Source organism: Miscanthus floridulus, chromosome 17 (assembly GCF_019320115.1).
Source record: "Miscanthus floridulus cultivar M001 chromosome 17, ASM1932011v1, whole genome shotgun sequence".
Classification (NCBI taxonomy): Eukaryota; Viridiplantae; Streptophyta; class Magnoliopsida; order Poales; family Poaceae; genus Miscanthus; species Miscanthus floridulus.
The window spans coordinates 17,243,174-17,260,907 of NC_089596.1; the positions used below are offsets into that span (position 1 = coordinate 17,243,174).

Sequence of the window (17,734 nt, forward strand, 5' to 3'; positions counted from 1 at the left end):
GGTTACCTTTATTGGCGTCAGAATGGCTTGCTGAATCAGGTATAGTGCGACCTCTGTCTCCTTGTGTATAGGATGTGTGTCATTGTGTCATCGGGAAGGGGGGCTCTACATCTATTTGCCGAGTGAATATAATGGCCCTAACTTGTTAGATGAACCTTTGAAAGGCTTCATAGTGAACCATGCTGATCTTCCTTAGAAGTGGGTCCAGAGATTAGCTACCTCGAGCGAAAAGGGTAAATCATGACACAGAGTGAAAGTGTACAACCTCTACAGAGTGTAAAACTGGTATATCAGCCATGGAATTGGAGTCTTCACCCAATGACTAGAGTTGTCTTTCCGCTATTTGCTATCTAAGGTTATATTCTTTATACTAAGTACATTATATATTGAGCATTGTCTGATATTACCCTTATTTGTAGCTATATGTGAGATTTGACTTCCTGGGCTCATATATGGTGTGTATCTGGTTTTGTTCTTAAAATCGAGTGCTATAAAGTGGTATCAGAGCAATGCTGACTATATGGCATAAGCCTAGGAGAAACTGGTTGTCCTAAGATTTAGAAGTTGCTACAAAAACCCTTGCTCTATGAACCTTGATATTTTCTTCTCTACTATATTTCTACCCTTGCTATTCATCTCTACCTTGGTGCTTATTTTAAAGTATTTGTTCTCATCTTCACTCCTTGATTTGATATGCTTTTAGAACTATTCCTCACCACCTTCTTGCATAATCTGAAGAGGAGTCTTAGGATTCTTACCCCTAGTACAATGAGAACGATAGCATCGCAAGTTGAGTTAATGATTGAATTATGCACCTTTAGTACTTTGTTGAATTGTCATTATGCTTCTGTTTATTTTGAATCTTTGTAATGATTGCAATGATCTTGTTGGGTGTTCCCACAATTTCATTTAGTTTATAGGCCTAAGGTATAAGGATTAATAAAATAAATAATCGGGTTTTGGTTCTCTCCTGTTTTCTCTATCCTGCCTTTGGAGCAACCTCTCTTTATCAGTTTATATCTCTGTCTTTGGACTAACAAAAATCATGACAAAATTCTAGATGACATTAGACTTCAATATCTTTCTTTGACCATAAGAATCACCTTGATAGCTATGTTGGTTATAGAGTTATGAAAATCACAAGATGATACATCAATGCTGTCTAAAGCCTAGAATAGTTTCTGTTGTGCACTGCTTTCGACTACCTGAACTACAGAATTTGGAAAAGTGTTCTATAAGGAAGTTGTGGATAATTTGATAAGCTTTCCAACAATATAAACTGCAGCTCTATTGGATTAACAGAATGGGAGTTACAACTGTTTTACTATGCTGTTGCTTTTCTGCTCGCGAGGAATTTCAGATTTCTTGTTCTTGCTCATACATGAGAGTATCATTGGGATATCAGCACATCTTGATACTAGTTAGCTCATCTGGAAGGAGGTGCAAGCTGCCATTTTGTGTCCCCTAGTTGATCTTTTCTTAAGGGGGGTAGCCAAAGTGAAGGTGGTTTTGTAGATTCTAGCTCTCACTGGGAAGGAATCCTGCCAATTCTAATCCACCGCCACCTAATCCTCCATCTATAGAGCAAGCTTTGATGACACGGACTCAGTTATTGCAAACTAATGCTCAAAGTGTGTTGAACCGCCCGCATCAAGCACCACCTATTGACAAGCGTGGTAAATTTATGAAGAGATACCCACCGACATTCTCTCATACAAGTGAACCACTAGAAGCTGATGACTGGCTTAGAGTTGTGGAGCGACAATTGGACATAGCTCAGTGTGATGACCATGAGAAGGTGTTTTTTGCGTCCGACCAACTCTAGGGCATAGCATAAGACTGGTGAGAGTCTTACCAATATGGGCGTCCCAACAATGCTCCTGCTATCACTTGGCAGGAATTCAAGGAGAATTTTAGGTCCTACCATATTCCGTTAGGTGAGGTAGAACTTAAACAAGAAGAGTTTCTCAACTTGAAGCAAAAATCTATGTCAGTGTATGAGTATCGTGATAGGTCCACTCAGCTATCATGCTATGCTCCAAGAGAGGTGGATAGTGATGCTAAGAAACAGAAATGCTTTTTGAAAAGACTGAATGATGATTTGCAACTACAGCTGATGATCGTTGTGTATGCCGACTATCAAACATTGATGGATAGAACAATTGTAATTGAATACAAGCGTCGAGAGATAGAAGAGAAGAAGAGAAAACGTGACCTTCAACGCCAGTTAAGAAACACTCATCCCCATTTTGCTACACAACCAAAATGTCAGTCACACCCTATGAATCTACTTGGGAGTATAGATCAAGGTTAGTATCATCAACCCAATGATGAAGTGCAGCATTTTAGCTCTCAAGAGCCAAGTCTATCATCTCCCACTATCACCTTGATGAAGACCAATACTTCTACTAGTAAGGAAGGTTATGATTGTGGTGAGATTGAACACTATAAGAATGATTGTTTTGAGAAGTTTGCTGAGAGTAATCAAAGCCAGAGTTAATAGCAGTAGGAGCCAGAACAGAATGTCCATAAGGAGCAGGTGCAAGGAAATAAGTTAAAGTGAAACTACATTCAAGGCAGGTTGAACAATGTGGATCTAATTACCACTCATAGAGCTAAAGAGGTCATTTGTGGTTTGATTGCAGTAAGCTCAGCCACTACCATGGTTTTGTTGGACCCCAGTGCTTCACATTCGTTCATATCTAGGGAATATGTAGAAGATCATAAGATAACTATGCTTCCGATGAGGAAACCCCTAATAGTTAACACTCTAGGAGGAGAAAGGAAGGCAAACTGCATATGCCCAAAAGTAAGTGTTGATATAAAGGGGGTAAACTTTGAGGCAAACCTTATTGTTTTAGAGTTAATGGACATTGATGTTATTCTTGGAGAGGGATGGTTATCTGCTTGTAAAGGAGTGATTAAGTATGCCCAACGTTCGGTGCTTCTAACAACACTGTCAGGAGAAAGAATTGAGTATGAGGGTATTCAACTTGCACTTGAGGAAGATGAGAATGACCTATTAGAAGGTGTGTCCTATGAGGATAAAAAATGGACTCTAAGTTTTTAGATGGCAATGTAGAGAAACAAACACCTTTGGAGGAGATCAATAAGATAGATGATCACGCCTATGCAAACTATCCAACTAAGAAGGGTTCGAATGCTCAAGGTGCCATATGAAGTTCAGTTATGCTCTCTAGCTCTTACTTGGAAAAGTGCTATCACTTAGAGAAGTGAAGGTCGTTACCGATGCTCTTAGCAAAAGAGAGTTATGCTAAGAAGATTCGAACGACACCGTGGACTTAGAATTGTGTTTGAAAGTTGAGAAACTTGACCTGAGCATATAAAGATACTAATGTTTTAAAGTTGATGATAGAATCTACTGTGGACCAAGAGAGTAAGGAGGCTCAATTGGAAGGTAAACGTCTCTAGAAAGAAACTCGATGATATGGACTATAGCGGAACATGTTGAGACCTATTGCATAGCAATTGGGAAGAAGTTGGAGATTGCATCTCTCAAAGTAACACCTATGAGGAGTATAACGAGTTTTGATGACATCTTAGTCGATGGCCGAACTGTTGGAAGTTCTCTGAGAGTTTGTATGGAGTACATGAGGTGGGCAAATGTTTGGATGTGTCCAAGAAGCAAAGATCCTTAGAGAAGTTGGGTGTAAAGAAGGATCTTACTAGTGCAAAGTACCCAACGAAATTTTGGATATAGTAAAGGGATATACTTGGAGTAAGGTTATCAATACATGCAAGAAACAATAGAGTGGTACAAAGAATCCAAAGGCAAAGTACCTACATCTCTTTGATCACCATCGTCTGAATCTCGAGGACGAGATTCATCTTGAGGGGATAGAATTGTAACACCCTAAAATTTGCAAGATTTTAAGATAGGTAAATTTGATTTAATTTGGTATTTTGTGAGCATTTAAACCTAGAAAAAATAAAACTTTGTTAAAATCAAAATCAAATATAAGGTTTAGCAACTTGTTTGTGCATACATGCTAGTGCATTGGAATTATTGAAATGTGTGGCTTTGTCTAAAATTCAAAATGATTCAAATGGATTTGAAAAACATTTGAAAAAAAAGAAAACTTAACTCTCCCTCTCTCCCCTCTCCCTGCTGGAAGCCCATCCCGTGCAGCCCAACAAGACCAGCCAACCCGCTCCCGCTCTTCTACGCTCCCCTCTCTCCATGCCCTGTGTCACTATCAGCCCGACCCCACGCGTCAGTGACACCGCCTTCTTCTTCCTCGTGCCATAGCCGACCCGAACTCCATCGCTAGGACAGAGTCTGTGTTCACCCCGCCTCACTCATTGTCGTGCCTCCCAAGTCTTCCTTGGACTTAAATACTGAGCCTGCATCACGCCGCCTCCATCCCGAGCCTCGAAGCAAGCTCCTATCTCACTGAGTTACCATGCTGAGCCGCAACCCTAGTGTCATCGGTGTCATCGCCCCATCGAGCCACCCGCCATCCTTCGTTCCATTCCTGCCTCCAGTTTTGTTCGTGGTGAGTTCGCCTCGCCGTCCTCTCTCTCCCCATGGTCTTCCCATGTCCAATGATAGCCTTCATCATCGTATCGATGATCGTCGGCGAGGAGCCGAGCACCTCCAACAATGGTGCCGCCGTATGAGCTGCCGCCGGTCTCTCTCTCTCTCTCTCTCTCTCTCTCTCTCTCTCTCCCTCCCTCCCTCCCTCCCTCCCTCTCATCTATTTGCAGTCGTTCAATCTTAATCCGATGGCCAGATTCACTCGTACCGGTTCGGCTGGTCACTTTTGCATCAGAGCCCCTATAGTTTCATGTAATAGAACCCGCAGTCCATAGTGTGTTTCCGAAATACATTTTCTTCTTTTGAAAACGTAATTGTTCCGGTTAGATCCAAAATACGCTTTCATCTATTTACAGTTTTGCCACTATTTTCTTTAAGCTATAACTTTTTCGTTTTAACTCCGATTTGAGCCGTTCAAGTTGCGTTAGATTCATAATTGCATAATCTACATATTTATGCTACTGTTAAATATATTTTCAATTTTTAAAATTCAAGGTTAGATTTAATCTATTATTTTATTAAAGGAAATCTTGTTAAATTCATAACTTCTTCGTTATAGCTCCGATTAGAGTGTTTTTTGCGTCTGTGTTTGTAGCGAGACGTAGATTCATTTTATAAACTTTTCATCTTGATTTTATGTTTGGTGTACTGTTCTAATTTAGTTCTATTATTTGCTTCGTGTATGATTGCATGGATGCTTATGTGATGCTATATTCATGTCTAGTCGGTGAGATATATGTGTTAGATCCAAAAGCAATCCTTTGAAGGTTTGGACTAGAAGAAGGATCTAAGTTGAAGGCAAGTATAGCATGGGATCTTCCTTATTGTCCTATTCACTTTAATAATTTAAACATATGCATGTGTCTACCTTGGCAACCGTAGTAATTTTCCTAGCTATTTGATATCCTGCATTCCTTGACACCTTTGGGTTATTGCATTGGGTAATATGACGCTAGTGCTCAACTGGAACCATGATCTTGTAACTTGACTAATGGTATATGTAATAAACACTAAAAGATGCTTTTTAGCAACATAGAACAAGGGGGCTAGAGCATTGGACTGTTTTTATGATGCTCTAGATTTCTCTCCCTAAGGACTTATCTGTAAGCGAACATCCAGTACTTATAGTACAACTGTGAGGGCTACATGGCTCTGGCTTTAGATCAGTATGAGGACCTTTTCTAGCTTGTTAAAGGTTACCTTTATTGGTGTAAGAATGGCTTGCAGAATCAGGTATAGTGCGGCCTCTGTCCCCTTATGTATAGGCTACGTGTCATTATGCCATCGGGAAGGGGGGCTCTACATCTATTTGCCAAGTGAATCTAATGGCCCTAACTTGTTAGATGAACCTTTGAAAGTCTTCATAGTGAACCATGCCGATCTTCCTTGGAAGTGGGTCAAGAGATTAGCTACCTCGAGCGAAAGGGTAAATCACAACTTATAGTGAAAGTGTACAACCTCTGTAGAGTGTAAAACTGGTATATCAGCCATGCTTATGGTTATGAGCGGCCTTGGATACTGATGATAAAGATGCTCATTAATCATTACTATTTATGCTATTCATTATTCATGTTTACCTGATCACGTGCTTATATGGGCTTGCGAATAAACTTGTTACCACCCAATTGCTAAAAGATGACTCACTAAAAGCTAATCGCAGTAAACCAGTATCAACCTTTTGAGCCTTAGGAACTCCATGTTATATTTGTTGAGTACGACATATAGTTACGCTTGCTTTATTTTTACTACTTGGATAAAAATCCCGGATGGGTACCGGTTTGCTAGAGTTTGGAGAAAATAGGCTTGTGATCAACCAATCAGTTGTTCCTATGGAATTGGAGTCTTCACCCAAAGATCAGAGTTGTCTTTCCGCTGTTTGCTATCTAAGTTTATATTCTTTATACTAAGTACGTTATATATTGAGCATTATCTATTGATATTATCCTTGTTTGTAGCTATATGTGAAATTTGACTTTATGAGCTCACATATGGTGTGTATCTAGTCTTGTTCTTAAAACCGGGTGCTACAAAATCACAAGGAAAGATATGCATATATGATTTGATCAATTCACAATCATTTATTTACTAGAAACACATTAATAAGGCAATTGGTTAGACATAAAGTAATGCGATTAAAAATTGCAAACACAACGCTATATAACCACTAAAGATGGAGTCAACTGATAGTAGCAAATTCAGACATTAGTGTCCTTCCAACCTGTGTGCTCAAGAATAGTGGTATGACCTATGCACATCCTAGGTGTTGCGTTCGTTTTATTAAACATGAGAGAAAAATGTGTGCGCAAACATTGTCTAGTAGATATAGATATAGATATAGATATTGAGGGAGAGTGAGAGAGAAAGAGGCTTGTACCTAAAGTCAAAAGTTGACTTCCAGTCTCAAGCTTCTAGTATATTTGGACATCAGACAGAAACAAAACTAATAAATGTCAATCACAAGGAAAGATATGCATATATGATTTGATCAATTCACATTCATTTATTTATTAGAAACACATTAGTAAGGCATTTGGTTAGACATAAAGTAATGTGATTAAAAATTGCAGACACAACGCTTTATAACCACTAAAGATGGAGTCAACTAATAGTATCAAATTGAGACATTAGTGTCCTTCCAACTTGGGTGCTCGAGAATAGTGGTATGGCCTATGCACATCCTAGGTGTTTCATTCATTTTTTCAAACATGAGATAAAAATGTGTACAAATGCTAAATATCTTTAGCATTATGATTAGAAAAAATTGACTATATATAAAACTTTGTTGTGCAATAAATTGAAACCAATACTAAAAGATTCACCATAAGGCCTATAAATACTTGGCCTTGTACTTGCCATTTTCTCCATCCAAGCATCGTGTTTCATACATTAACTTGTTGTGTAGTACTCGACCCTCAGTACCCATGGATCCCAACTTCAATGGTGTGTGGAGCGCTTCTGAAATAGATATGGTGAAGTCATTCATAGCTAGTCACAACACCAACAACACCTGCACAAATGACACAAACAAGATGCACAATGACATTGTTGATGAGCTCCAAGCAAGGTTCCCAAGCAAAGAGAGGAATCAGGTAATTCAATTGTATGTTCATCTAGTAGTTGAGATGAATACAATGCAGAGCACCAACCAACAAGTTGTGGTGAGCAATGCTCTTGTGAATGATAACTTTGGAGCGCCAACGGAGGATATAGACATGGACAACATGGACATGTTTCATGGTTATATACTGGATGATGTGGAGGCCATGAAGATGGTAGAGGAACCACCGTACAAGCTGAATATTGTTCCTAAGAAAAAGAGGAAATACCCAGTAGTTTGGACTCATGAAGAGCACAAGTAATTCATTTATGCTCTCTTTCTAAAATGTTCATTACATATTTAATGTTAATTTTTTTGTACAAGTAATAAGCTAGTGGTGTATAGTATTTCATATACCATGAGGCATTGAGATTTTGTTTTCACCAATATTGAGTGTATGAACAAGACATGTTATCATCTGACTTACTAATTCTAAACCATATATATCTACAGGAATTTCCTCCATGGACTAGAAGTGTATGGCCATGGTAACAAGGATGCCAAACCAGATCTGTAGCCATGCGCAGAAGTATTTCCATAGGAAGGAGTGCACAACTAGGAAACAACGCTTCAACATCAATGATGTGGGCCTCTATGACACAGAGCAATGGGTGCAGAAGAACTCTTCTAGTTCAAAGTCTCTCGCCTTTGGCCGCAGTGCTTACAACACAAATTATTATGGCATTGAGGGACAACATGCTGTCTTGAACAAACTCGCACATGCTAGCCAAGTGAGCAGTAGACATGCGGCCACCTAGACTAGAGGTCAGCACATAATAGCTAGTTCATCCATAGATCCAACGATGGTGTAGAGTAACTCTCTTGGATAGGAGGCACTCGCCTTCACTAGTGGTGCTAACAACACAAATTACTATGACTTTGATGGACAACACAATGCCATGAACAACCTCACATGTGCAACAACCAAGCGGCAGCCACTTGGACTAGAGGTCAATAGACAACAACTAGTTCTTTTGTAGCTCCAACAATGATGCAGAATTCTTCTCCTAGCTGGGAGGTGCTTTCCTTCACTGATAGTGCTTACAACACAAACTACTATGACTTTGATGGGCAACAAGTTGCCTTGAACAACATCACTAGGGGGCAACCATGGTGAGCAATAACCAAGTTCTTCTATAGTTTTAGTCATGGAGAGGGCTAGGAGCCACCAGACAACTTGTATTGGCCATCAATAGGGGAGGCTTCCTTCATAATTAGTGGGTGAAAATGGACTATATGTTTGCTAGTTATTTTATGATTTAGTATCAACAGGTGCATGTAAAACTAGCTGGTTGAAGACAATATGTGGTATTAAGTGCTAGTACTATTTTTGTATGGACTACAAACAATTTCCCTACTAGAACATTGCAATGAAATACAATTATGTGTGCTTGCCATATATATGTGTTTGTTTGTATGTGTTAACTATATTTTGGATGTCCTCGTGTTCTTTATTCTAAATATCAACTATATCTAAATGAATAGTACAATATTAAGTTTGATTTCTTCATCAGAGATAAGGTTTGTTGTTTTTTTGTAAAAGTTCGATCGCTTCATCAGAGGTAAGGTTTCCAAAGAAATTAACAAAGATAAGAAGTTTCATGATTTCCATTATGGATGTTATATGTATGTAATACCCTAGAAATTTGACCATAGACTTTTGTGTTTTCCTAGAAAATATGTGGTTTCATATTTTTAAATTGATTTTCCATGTGGTTTAATGGAATGAATTTGCAGCAAATACATTTTGCTTTTTGGAAAGCGCAAAGGGTTAAATAACTTACTTGGAGTTCTAATGAGTGGCAAAAAATGGCTTCTGCTCCGTTGCTAGGATGGATGATCAGAAACCATAGATGCGTAGATCCCATTGAGTGTGCATTACATTTGACTACTCATATGTTGTATTAGGAGTTTGGATCATGGTGATTCATAGGATCAAAGAAAGAATGGACAAGATGAATAGATATGGAATGGCAATCAACTGTGACTCTTCTTCTTCCCTTTTTTCCCATTCCCTCACGGTTCAGCCTCCTTGGCCACCCTTTTTTGCCCTATATAAGCTTCCTCTCTTCCAGACTCTCTCTCCTCCATGGCCCCTCTTAATTGCTTGAAGAATCAACAAAGGAAGATGCAAAACGGAACGGGCATGTGGAGAGATGATCAACAAGGGGTGATAGATTGGCTTTTCCCCTCTGTTTTTCTAGCTGTTGGTCCAAGAGGAAACCCTAGGTGAGTATCCACACCTACATGCAGTATATAAAATCTAGGCGCACACTTCTTTCTAGTTAGTTTTTATATTTGTTAGTGTAGTTTCAAGTTAAAGCCCTAGGTAAAACTTTTAAGTGACCCAATTCACCATCCTTTCTTAGGTCACACATGAACATTTTCTAGGACCATCGATTCCTCTAGAGCACAACCTACCATTTGAGAATGTTTAATGCCCGAAATTCTCATTCAACCTTCAATTAAACGTTTATTAATACTAGAACTAGCAATATGCCTAGAAGCTAAAAGAGACTGGGTTGCCTTCCTTCAAATGTATCAAAAAATTTATTAGGGCATAAATGAATAAAGATTGAGCTAAGACATTCAACACTTAGAAGGGAAACAAACTCATTTCATATAAACATCTAAAAATGTATCAAAATCTTATCAGGACATAAATGAATAAAGATTGAGCTAAGACATTCAACACTTAGAAGATAAACAATCTCACTTCATATAAACATCTAGAAGTCACATGTGCAACATGCTGGTCATTTAAATGCCAAAGTTAAGTTCTTCAAAGGACTCAGTTGCTACCAAATTATGATTGAGCTATCTCTTTTATGAAGTGATCAGTTGCTAACCAAGCTTACTTTCTTGCATTAATGTTATATCATTATTGTATGGATCGGTACCTTTCTTTTCATTAGGAAGTTGTTCTTGAAGGAGCGAAAATTGCTTCATGTCTTTTCCCACTGGGAGTCACCATCTAACATTTTATGAATTGCCCCTTGGTAAGAAGTAAGATGCTACCTTGTTTTAGTTTTGTTTTTTTATAAAGGTAGCATCTTTCCCTTGTCAAATTTAACTAGAGATCAGTTCATTCAAGTTGCAATTGAGCCTTGATAAAGTCAATGGTATAATTAATTGAAGAAACCACTACAGGCTGAGAGCGAGGGAGAAGCAAAGAGCAGAGGATCAGAAAAATGGCATATAATGTTATAGGTCTCCAGCCGCATCGTCTTTTTTTATCAAAGTACGATAGGCTGAAGTGCTATACATGCACCATTTCCTTCCCTTTTGTCGTTACTGGCATATGTGCCTATGATCCTTACTTGTTGAAATTGATCTATCTTGTCTCTTTTTTGTTTACATGGGATACAAATTATTTCCTGAAAGGTATGCTTTTCCTTCATGTCAAGAGTAGTGCAGTACATCCAAGCTTCGAACCCTCTTCATGCTAATGGTTTTAGTTATAGCATCAACCATTATATAACTAAATAGGCAAGGTAGTTTTTTCCAGTATGATCATTTAAATTAAAGCGAGACCAATAAATCGGCCAAAGGAACAAGCCGTCTTCATGTCAACCAGTTACAACCACACTCCAAATTTTAGATGGGTGAACACATGCAATAACTTTAACTATTACACATTAGGCACTAAAATATATGAATATGCTTGACATGGTATATATCTGCACAGGCATAACTTAATATTTAAATTTATATGTCTCATATTACAAGTAGTAAATAAATAGCATATATACTTAAGTATGTACGTTGTATTTAAGAAACTAGAGATATCATAGCGCAATGTCTTTGAAAACATGATGGATAACTCAAGGCAAGATAATGATAGGTTTTTCAATTCTGAATGGTCTCGAGGAGATTAGAGCATGAGATATGATCGGGTTATTAGGCTAGATAGCATTAAGAGGGCATTGTTATTTACTTGACGTTTCTTTAGTTCCACTTTGCTCAAATGATTGCATTGCATTGTATGCATATGAATGACTGGGGTCTAAAATTGAGAATTATAATAAATCATTGTAAAATGTTTAAAAAAAAGGCTAACTCAGATTTAATTGGGGACTATCCACCCCTGATAGGGAGGATAGTCTTTGACTTAGCCAATTATAAAAAAAGAGCTTTATACCATGACAAAAGGGTGTCGCAGACAGTTCGGCGGTCACTTGCCAGTCTTGTCCAGCAACAACTGTTGGTTCTGGTATGTGCTGTGAAAGTATCCACAAACGATCTAGCCAGGGGGCGCTGATGGTCCACAGGTATCTATGTACCATAAAGCAAAACCAAAAGTCTGATTCTGTTAATTAGTGCTAACAATTGAGCCACAGATGGCAATCCCAAGGGAAATCAGTCGACGAGTATGAGTTGTGACCTGTGCAAAATTGGGACAGATTTTGGATAGCGACAAAGTTTGAACAACAGACTATCCACATCCCAGGGGGTGGATGATCCGCGTGGTGCATTGTCTAGAAGTTCCGGTTTCTATAGAATGTTAGAGTTGCTGAGGTGGCAACAATTTCTTGTACTACGGACGGTTCGAGCTCTGTACCACGAATGGTCCAACAGTCAGTTTTTTTTTTTTTTGCGAATTGGTCCAACAGTCACTGTCAACTCTAATAGACATTTAACATGAATATAGTTGTTGGTTTGAACGGCGGACCAACTGGGTTTTGTATTGCGGATGGCCCGTGAAATCATTGTTTTCACAAGAAAGGCTATGCAAAGGCTAGTAACCGAGTGGGCGATATATATACACCTCACTTGGCCATGAGGGAGGTCTCTTCACACTTGGCAAGCTTCTATGACATATTTGAGCCTCTTTCACCTCTCTCTCTCATACACATTGCTTAGAGATAGCATTCTTGTGAGATTGAGAGCATCCTAGTGCATTCAAGTGTTTGAGCTTTGTGGCACTAGGGAGTCTTCACGTAAGTGTCATTGCCTTGTTACTCTTGGAGATTGTTATCTCCTAAATAGCTTAGAGATTGTGGATCCATGGAGCACATCAAAAAGATTGTGAAGGTGCCCCGGTTGTTCTTGTGAGAGCCCTTGTGCTCTCCATGCAAGAGTGGTGAAGAGCAACTCTAGTGGAATTGAGGTGCAGAGTGGTTATTTGTTTCTAATGGCTCAATATCAAGTGGTGCCTCAAAAGAGGAGCGGTTGAACATTGGATCCACCTCAATGTGAACTACGATGACTGGCAAGTCATTGATATCGCAGAATAAAATCCTTGTTACATGTTCGGTTATTTCTTGAGCTCAATTTACATTGAGCACTTTACATCTTAGAAATTGAATTGTTGCATATCAACCTAGGCTGCAAACCTACACCTAGTGATCATAGTGTATAAATAGGGGGCTCTCTTGTGTTATGAATCAACACTTTCTAGTATTATGTTTTTTTTATTTGAAACCACCTATTCAACCCCCCACCCCCGGCATGCGCCCCCCTCTAGTCAGTATCCTTGATCCCACGGTAGAGCAACCTCCTGAGAAAATGAGAAATTACCAAAATCATCAGCTAGAATTATTAGACCATATTTGTATAAGTTGTAAATGTCCATTGCACCAGATGAATTTTAATTTTCTCACGCTCATACTATATTAGAAATTAGAAATAAAGGCAAAATAGTAAATGCATTATCACAAGGAAAGATATGCATATATATAGGATTTGAATATCTCACAATTATTTATGTATAGCAACACACTAATTAAAAGGTATAAACCATGTGTCTACTATCAGCATCGTAGTTATGGCATTTCATCACCACTGACAATGCATGGAGTCAACTGATAGTAGCGAAACCAGACATGAGTTCTTACCAACCTGTGTGCTCAAGAATATAATATCAATAAAAAATAAAGTATGACCATGCAAAAAATAAAGTATGACTATGCAAATCTCATTATTAGCATGCTAAGCACACGACACTATCTGGAAGCGCTGCACTAGGGTTTGTCCTCATGTGTACTCTAAGTCCACTCTTCAAATCACTCTTAAAATGAGCAGGCGATCAACCACATAGAACTGCAGTCCTGGCCTTGGGTTGGGTGCAAATGATTATTAATTGTGACATCGGATCTTCTTAATTACAAAAGGTATATATTTATTTGTTACTAGTAGACAACATTGATATTTGGTCTTGCGTATCCTAGGCCATCGATATCTCACTCTCTTATGTGAGCCATTGAAGGATGCTGGACAATTACTATGAGATTATATTACAATATCCCTAAGATATATATTTTTTATGAGACCTAGTTACAAACGCAGACGCATCCGCATGACTCCATATCTTTGATTTCATTATTTAAAATTCCATGTTTGACTTCATGTCTAAGTCTGATATACACAATTAATTGAAACCAGGGTAAAAAGATTCACCACAAGGCCTATAAATACCCAGCCTTGGCTTGTCATTCTTCCCATCCCAATAGCCCACTTCACAGTTCATACTACCAACTGTGTTTTAGTATACTCAACCCTCAAAGCCCATGGATCCCAAGTTCAACGGCGACTGGAGTGCCAACGAGATCGAGATGGTGAGATCTATCATCGCTAATCACGACGCCAACAGCAGTTGCACCAACAACATGAATGCTAAGCACTATGGCATTGTGGATAAGCTCCACGCAAGGTTCCCAAGGAAGGATAAGCGTCAGGTAATTGACTTGTATGTTGATCTTGTGGTGGAGATGCTAAATGAAATAGAGATGAGAAGCAACCAGCTGCCTATGATGGTGAGCAACGACCTTGTGGTCAACAATTTTGGAGTGATGGTGGAGAACCCAGGCGTGCACAGCATGGATGTGTTTACTGGTTACTTAACAGATGAGATGAAGGACAAGAGGATGGTGGAGGAACAACGTCACAGGAAAGTTGTTGTTCCTCAACAGGACAAGCAACGTGCAAGGAGGTTTTGGACTCTGGAGGAGCACAGGTACGTCATTGATCTTTGCACTATTTTGGAAATTCTTGTTTCTTTAGTCTTAACTATTAGTACAATTATTAGAAATGTGGTGAGGAGTATTAATTGATTAGCCCGAGGCACTAAGATATGATTTTTCACTTATCATGAGATCTCTATTGTTATTTCACTAGCTTATGCTGAACCCTATGTATCTCACTACAGGAATTTCCTACTTGGCCTGCGTGCATATGGACGCGGTAATTGGAAGAACATCTCTAAGGACTTCGTCACCACTAAAACGCCAGTGCAAGTCTCCAGCCATGCACAGAAGTTCTTTCGTAGGCAGGAGAGCACCACAAAGAAGCAGCGCTACAGCATCAACGACGTCAGCCTCTATGACGCTAAGCCATGGGCGCAGGACAACTCCTCTAGCTGGGAGGCTTTCACTAGCAATGCTTACAACCCATACTCTTACGGCTTTGGTGGCCAGCTCGCTTCCATGGACAACCTCACACAAGTTTATTCTCCCTTCCAATGCCCTGCCAGTCAGGCGAGCAGCAGCCAGACAATCACCTGGACTGGAGGTCAGCAGACACCGAGTCCTTCTGCAGCTCCAATGATGGAGGAGGCTGGGACCCAAATGGAATGGACCAGTTATTATTAGCTTGGAGATTTTGTTCCTAAGTGGTGAATGGACATGAACAACATAATGTAGTAGTTGTTACATATGGTTCAGTATATCCTATGATGCATGGACACCTATCTCGTTGAAGACAATATGTATGGTAGTTTTAAGTGTTTGTACCTTCAAATAGTTTCATTGTCATGCACTTTGCAATGAACTAGTATCAATGTGGTTCCATTATATGTATGTGTTTGCTGGTCTGTGTTAATTATATATATCCTTGTTTGTCCCCATGTTCTTTATTCCTATCTCAACTATGTTTCCTCATTTGTGTATGTTTTACTATGACATGTTTGGTTAATTCATCAGACAACAAGATTGCCAAAGAATTTAACAAAGGGAGACATACAACACCATGATTCCATTGTGTTTTTGTCTATATGTAATCACAAAATCTCTTTATGATAGGAGTATGAACTAGTTAAATCCCATTTCTAATTGAATCCACTTCTAGAAGGAAGATTTGAGAACCCATGAATATGAGATAACTCATTGAAATTAAAGGAGTGGACCTAGATGCATCCCGTCATAATAGTCAAGCATAGATAGGAGGAAATCCCTAAACTATAAATCCTCGTGTTTCTTCTTCAATACCCACAATCGGTGTGTATGCATTTATTAATTAGTATTTTATCAATCTACTTTCCATTTTTTGGCAAATTCATGATATCCCCTATTTGAACTCAACCTTATTTTCATGTTGTTATCCTACATGCCAGTGTGAAAGCTAGAAGAGATTGGGTTGTTTCCTTAGAATTTCATAAAATATTTGTAAACATATGGTGTAACGACCCAATGTGCACTTGACACATAAGCATGATCATCATGGGCATTGCATCGTAAAAATCCATATTTGCAAACGGTATATATTATGCATTGCTAAAACTAGTAATTTTGAGCATTGGTGAATGAGTCGGCTAGAGCTGATTGATGGTCTGGCGGTTGCTTTGTCATTCTATTAGCCAAAGTTGTGCTCTGACAGATAGTCCAATCGGGACATTGGATATTCACCAGAACATGCTGGTGGCTTGGTCATGTAGTTTGTGAGGTGTCTTGTATCACCCTCTCCTTGGACCCACATGTCGGTACGAGTGTTGCCACACCCCCATAGCAACACCAACGATGCACCTCCACTCTTACTCTTCCCAAATACATCACACCTCTCTTTTTCTCTAAGCAAGGAAGGAGAAGGAACCAAGGAACAAGAAGGTAAAAGGAGGAGGAAAAAGATAGGCAAAAGGAGATCCCCAAGGGCAGCAATCCCTATATCCCGAAGCCTCTCCCATAAATCTAGGGTGAAACTAGGAGAGCTCTCACCCTCTAGCTTGTGGGGAGGAGCAAGAAGAGAAGGGGAAAGAGGAGCCAACCCAATCTCTCTACACCAACCTAAGGCCCTACACTCATTTTCTTGAAGAGAAAGGGTAAGCTCTAGCACCCAACCTAGATAGCATCACCTAGAAAACCATTCCCAATCAGGGACATTGGATATTCACCCGAACATGCTAGGCGGCTTGGTCATGTAGTTTGTGAGGTGTCTGTATCACCCTCTCCTTGGACCCCACATGTTCAGTACGAGTGTTATCACACCCCCATAGCAGCACCAACGAGGCACCTCCACTCTTACTCTTCCCAAATACATCACACCTCTCTTTTTCTCTAAGCAAGGAAGGAGAAGGAACCAAGGAACAAGAAGGTGAAAGGAGGAGGACAAAGATAGGACAAAGGAGATCCCCAAGGACAGCAACCCTATATGTCCCTAAGCCTCTCCCTTATTTCTAGGGTGAAACTAGGAGAGCTCCCACCCTCTAGCTTGTGGGGAGGAGCAAGAAGAGAAGGGGAAAGAGGAGCCAACCCAATCTCTCTACACCAACCTGTTAGCATTTCTAAACAACGTTACCAAGAATAGAGATAGAATCATTTTTTGGCAACGGCGCCTTAAATGTTTGTTGGTATTTCTTAGCGTAAGCAGAAGGAATCCGCAAAGCACGGATATACAGTTGTAGCACTTCACCCGAAAGTATTCAGGGTATCGTATTTTTCCAAAAGAATGGATGTGTAAAGGTCTCTTAGCTAGTTCACCTAAGAAAAGAAGAGAAGGATAACTTGGGTAGTGAGGTTCTCCTAAGGATAGAGACCTTAAGCAAAGATAACTTTGTCACTACAAACTTGCTTCGGGCACCGGATTGCACCTGGTCTGCCAAGTGATGTCGGCCTGTAGCTCTACACCGAAACCTGAACATGGGGGATTACAAGAGATAGACAGGGCTGTCATCACCTACCTCCTACCCCTCAATAGTGAGGAACAAGGCAAACTGAAGGTAACTTCTAGCTCAGACACCACGTCTACGCTATCGACTACTACTCTAGCGTTGGCCAAGAACTTCCGTCTTTATCAGAAATCCTCTACTAGAGCATCCGCCACGGGGACAGACTGATGAACTGGCAATTTTATAATGATCAAAGATAACT

At 39.6% G+C, this 17,734-nt stretch overlaps 1 protein-coding gene and 1 pseudogene across 1 annotated transcript; both read left to right on the forward strand.

The window, feature by feature from the left end:
- Positions 1-7,443: 7,443 nt before the first annotated feature.
- LOC136516567 (uncharacterized) lies at positions 7,444-8,779 on the forward strand (annotated as a pseudogene).
- A 5,385-nt stretch (positions 8,780-14,164) lies between these two features.
- Positions 14,165-15,244, forward strand: LOC136516580 (transcription factor SRM1-like). Its single transcript, XM_066510012.1, has 2 exons — positions 14,165-14,610; positions 14,803-15,244. Exons 1-2 carry the CDS (start codon positions 14,165-14,167, stop codon positions 15,242-15,244), a joined length of 888 nt encoding a protein of 295 aa, XP_066366109.1.
- The last annotated feature ends 2,490 nt before the right edge of the window (positions 15,245-17,734 follow it).